At 52.4% G+C, this 4,631-nt stretch overlaps 1 protein-coding gene across 1 annotated transcript; it reads right to left on the minus strand.

The window, feature by feature from the left end:
- Positions 1 to 554: 554 nt before the first annotated feature.
- Positions 555 to 1,739, minus strand: LOC147197820 (uncharacterized). Its single transcript, XM_086124154.1, has 4 exons — positions 1,638 to 1,739; positions 1,411 to 1,545; positions 1,002 to 1,145; positions 555 to 902 (listed from the first exon to the last, which is right to left on the minus strand). The coding sequence occupies exons 1-4, from the start codon at positions 1,737 to 1,739 to the stop codon at positions 555 to 557; spliced, it is 729 nt and encodes a 242-aa protein (XP_085980280.1).
- Positions 1,740 to 4,631: the final 2,892 nt, after the last annotated feature.

A 4,631-nucleotide genomic window follows, 5' to 3' on the forward strand; every position in this document is an offset into this window, starting at 1 on the left:
CGATAAAAGATAGAGCGCAACAGCTCTGATCACAAGCTGCAATTGCAGACTGCTGAGCGCTTGTCACGTTACGCACGAAATGGGAAAGGAACCGCTTCGTACGTAACTAAAAAACGAGAATAAGTGGATCCCCGAAATAGCAGACACTAAAAAGGACTTCGTCACAAAATAATATTTATTATAAACAAAACTCAGTCTAATTGAAAACAGAAAACGCTAGTTAATAATGAAAACCAGGAAATTATATAACGAGACAACGAAAAGCGCTTGCAAAAAACGGCAAGGGTTATGATTAGGCAAATACTATAATTATTAACAAGGAGACGTCGAAGAATGTAACATTCAGCAACAGTACAAGAGTAGCGCTTTCAAAAATACATGGGCAACAGCAGTGGCACGGCATGGAATACTCCGGCAAGGGGTCGACAGCCGCAGCGCCTAGATATAGCAGGTGTAATCACAGACAAATAGGCAGCAGGTGTGATATACAGCAGAAATGAACGCCTGCCACCTGCTGCCCAAATACAGAACATGGCAGTACCCCCCCCACCCCCTCAACTGACGCCTCCCGGCGGCCTACCCGGTTTGGACGGGTGAGAAGCGTGGAAGTCACGTAGAACGGACAGATCCAAGATCCAGGAGCGGGGGACCCATTGCCGATCCTCCGGCCCGTAGCCCTCCCAGTCAACCAGATACTGGAACCCCTTGCCCCTGCGCCGAGAGTCCAGGATGGTCCGCACAGTGTACACAGGGTCACCATCGACGACCCGCGGCGGAGGAGGCGGGTTGGGAGAAGGAGCTATGGCACTGGTCGCCACCGGCTTGATCAGGGAGACGTGGAACACGGGGTGAACCTTCATGGTGGCCGGTAATCGGAGCTTGACCGCGACGGGGCTGATGACGGAGTCTACTACGAACGGCCCGGTGAAACGGGGCCCCAATTTTGCAGATGTGCAGGCCAGGCGCAGGTCCCTTGTCGCCAGCCACACCTCCTGCCCCACCTCATAGGTCGGTACAGGGCGCCGACGACGGTCCGCAATCTGCCGGTTTCTGGATGCCGTGCGGGACAACGCGGCCCTGGTCTCCCTCCATACGTGATGGGCCCGCTTGAGGTGGCACTGCACCGATGGAACCTCTACCTGCCCCTACTGGGACGGTAACAGCGGCGGTTGATACCCGTAGGCCGTCATGAAGGGGGACCGCCCAGTGGCTGAAGAGACGAGGGTGTTGTGCGTATATTCCACCCAAGGTAAGTGGTCGGCCCAGGATGAGGGACGGTGGAGACACACACAACGAAGGGCCGCCCCCAGATCCTGGTTAGCGCGCTCCGCCTGCCCATTGGACTGCAGGTGATAACCCGACGTCAAACTCGCTGTGGCCCCCCAGGGACCGGCAGAACCGCTTCCATACTCTGGACACGAACTGGGGTCCCCGGTCAGACACTATGTCCAGAGGAATGCCATGGAGACGGAAAACATGCTTGACGAGGAGGTTGGCGGTCTCCAACGCCGACGGCAACTTGGACAATGGAATGAAGTGGGCTGACTTAGAGAAACGGTCCACAATGGTGAGAATGACGGACCGCCCACGGGATGGAGGAAGACCCGTGACAAAGTCCAGGGAGATGTGGGACCAACGTCGAGGAGGAATGGGTAGTGGTTGGAGCAACCCTGCCGGAGGCCGATGCAAGGCCTTGCCGCAGGCGCAGGCGGAGCAGGCGTTAATGTATTCCACGACATCCTTCCGTTGCTCCGGCCACCAGAACCGCTGGGAGATGAGATGCAGAGTCCGGTTCACCCCGGGATGGCAAGCTACCTTGGACGTGTGCCCCCACTGTAACACCTCCGAACGCAGCAGTGGAGGCACAAACAGCTTCCCCACGGGACATTCAGCCGGGATTTGGACCCCATCCTGAGCCTCCTGTATCCTCCGCTTGATCTCCCACCTCAACGCCCCCAGGATGCAATGATCCGGAAGAATGGTTTCTGGTGTCCGGTCCCTTTCCGCGGGATCGTGGAGACGGGAAAGGGCGACAGGCTTGGTGTTCTTGGATCCAGGTCGTGTCGTGAATTCAGTCTCTTTGCGGAGCGAATATACTCCAGGTTTTTATGGTCCGTGTAAACAGTAAATGGCTCCTTCGTCCCCTTGAGCCAGTGTCGCCATTCTTGTAGGGCTGCAACTACAGCCAGCAGTTCTCGATTTCCTACGTCGTAGTTCGACTCGGCGGTACTGAGTCGACGAGAGAAAAAGGCGCAGGGGTGCAACTTCTGGTCGACCGGAGAACGCTGGGACAAGACTGCCCCCACTCCTGAATCCGAGGCGTCCACTTCTACAACAAAAGGGTAGTCAGGATTCGGATGTTGCAGCACGGGGGGGGGGGGTTAGTGAATGCTCTTTTCAAATTTGCGAATGCTAAGTCCGCATCCGAGTCCCATTTGAACGGGATCTTAATGGACGTCAACCGGGTTAACGGGAGAGCCTTTTGGCTATAGTTATGAATAAATTGTCTATAAAAATTTGCAAACCCCAAGAAATGCTGCAGCTCCTTACGGCTAGCAGGTGTTGGCCAATCCACCACAGCCTTTGTTTTAATGGGGTCGGTTCTCAGCTTACCCTGCTCGATGATAAACCCCAGGAAAGAGATGGTTTGTACATGAAACTCACATTTTTCTGCCTTGACGAAGAGCCTTAGTTAGTTAGTTAGTTAGTTCCGCCCGCTCCTATTTGGAACATTGGGCGACGAGCCTCCTCCATTTGTTCCGGTCACTGGCGACCCTTCTTGCTCCATGCCAGCTGACACCCATCTCACTGAGGTCTTCTTTGGCAGTCTGTCTCCACGTCTTCTTTGGCCTACCTCTCTTCCTCTTTCCACCCTCTGGCATCCAGTCCATGGCCACACTTGCCGGTCTCTCTCTTGGCAGCCGGAGTACGTGGCCGATCATTTTCCTTCTCCTTTCAGAGACAATGTCTGACAGTTCAGCCACTCCTGCCCTCTTCATCACCTCCTCGTTGGTGATGTGGTCTCTCCATGAGATCCTCAGGATGGATCTCAGGCAACGCCGATGAAAGACATCTAACTTGTTGGTAATGTTGGCTGTCTTCATCCATGTCTCACAGGCGTAAATCGCTGTTGGGATAACCACTGACATATAGAGGCGTAGCTTGGTGGTCGTAGTGATGGCTTTCGATGACCAGATGTTGCGGAGGCGTTGGAACACTCCCGCAGCTTTACCAAGTCTACTGTTGACGTCTTTCTCCACACCACCTGTATTTGAGATGTTACTCCCAAGATATGTGAAGCTGTCAATGTACTCTATGTCATGTTGGTGTAGAGTGATTGGTTGAAGGTGTTGGTGCTGTCCGACGGCCATGGCCTTGGTCTTTTCCTGGCTAATTCGTAAACCGACCTTAACTCCGTGCTCATGCAGATTGTTGGTCAACTCCTGGAGTGCGGGCTGGGTGTGACTTAACAGAGCCAAATCATCTGCAAATTCCAGGTCAGCTAGTCTGCTCCCTCCCCACTTGATACCAACTTTTTCCCCTGTGATGGACTTCCTCATCACAAAGTCAATTATGATGATGAAGAGTAGGGGTGACAGAATGCAACCCTGTCTTACACCAGTGACAATGTCAAAATCATCAGTTGTGCCACTGTTGGTTTTGACACAACAGGTTGAGTTGTGGTACAATGACCTGAAGATGTTGATGTACTTGAGGGGTACACCATACAGCTGGACGATCTGCCACAGTGACTCCCGGTGGATGCTGTCGAAGGCTTTCTTGAAATCGATATAGTTGATCATGAGTGGTGTCTGAAGTTCTTGGCACTGCTCTATGATGTTTCGAAGGGTAAAGATCTGTTCGGCGCAAGACCTTCCCTTCCTGAAACCGGCTTGCTCTTCCCTCAAGATGTTATCCACTTCATCTTTAAGGCGATGTAGCAGGACACTGCAGAATACCTTGCTGGGGATTGACAGCAGTGTAATGCCCCGCCAGTTATTGCAGTCTGCGAGGTTTCCCTTCTTAGGAAGCGTGACAATGACCCCACGTCTCCAGTCGGCAGGAACCTCTTCAGCATGCCAAATCAGGTTGAACAGGTGGGTAAGGCTCTCCACAACAGCGTCTTGGCCGTGTTTCAACATCTCGGCAGCTACCTCATCGAGTCCCGGTGCCTTGTTGTTCTTAAGGCCCTTGATTGCTTTGGCAACGAAGCAATCGAAGAGCCTATTCTCTAATAATCGTTGTAAAATGAGTCTGACGTGCTGTTTGTGCTCCTGTAATGACGGGGAGAAAATCAAAATATCATCAAGATAAACAAAACAAAATACATTCAGCATGTCCCTCAACACGTCGTTGACCAGACTTTGGAACACAGCGGGAGCATTAGTCAGCCCAAAAGGCATGACTAAATACTCAAAGTGGCCTAATGGAGTTTTAAAAGCTGTCTTCCATTCATCTCCTTCCCGCACGCGAACCAAATGGTACGCACTACGTAAGTCTAATTTTGAAAAAATGGTGGCCGATTGTAAAGGAGCAAAGGCGGAGTCTAACAATGGCAGTGGGTACTTATTCTTGATGGTGATGTCATTGAGCCCACGATAGTCCACACACGGCCGCAACGACTTGTCCTT

The sequence above is a fragment of the Hippocampus guttulatus genome, chromosome 11, assembly GCF_054856545.1.
Source record: "Hippocampus guttulatus isolate MCC_2025c chromosome 11, RoL_Hgut_1.0, whole genome shotgun sequence".
NCBI lineage: Eukaryota > Metazoa > Chordata > Actinopteri > Syngnathiformes > Syngnathidae > Hippocampus > Hippocampus guttulatus.

Bases quoted from the DNA above. Each gene is read 5' to 3' on its own strand.
- LOC147197820 (XM_086124154.1), bottom strand. From the start codon at position 1,739: ATGTCGTGGAATACATTAACGCCTGCTCCGCCTGCGCCTGCGGCAAGG. The intron at 1,546-1,637 runs GTTGGTCCCACA...CGTTTCTCTAAG, and splicing joins ACTACCCATTCCTCCTCGAC to TCAGCCCACTTCATTCCATT. The intron at 903-1,001 runs GTGGGGCAGGAG...GTAGTAGACTCC, and splicing joins GCCCTGTACCGACCTATGAG to GTCATCAGCCCCGTCGCGGT.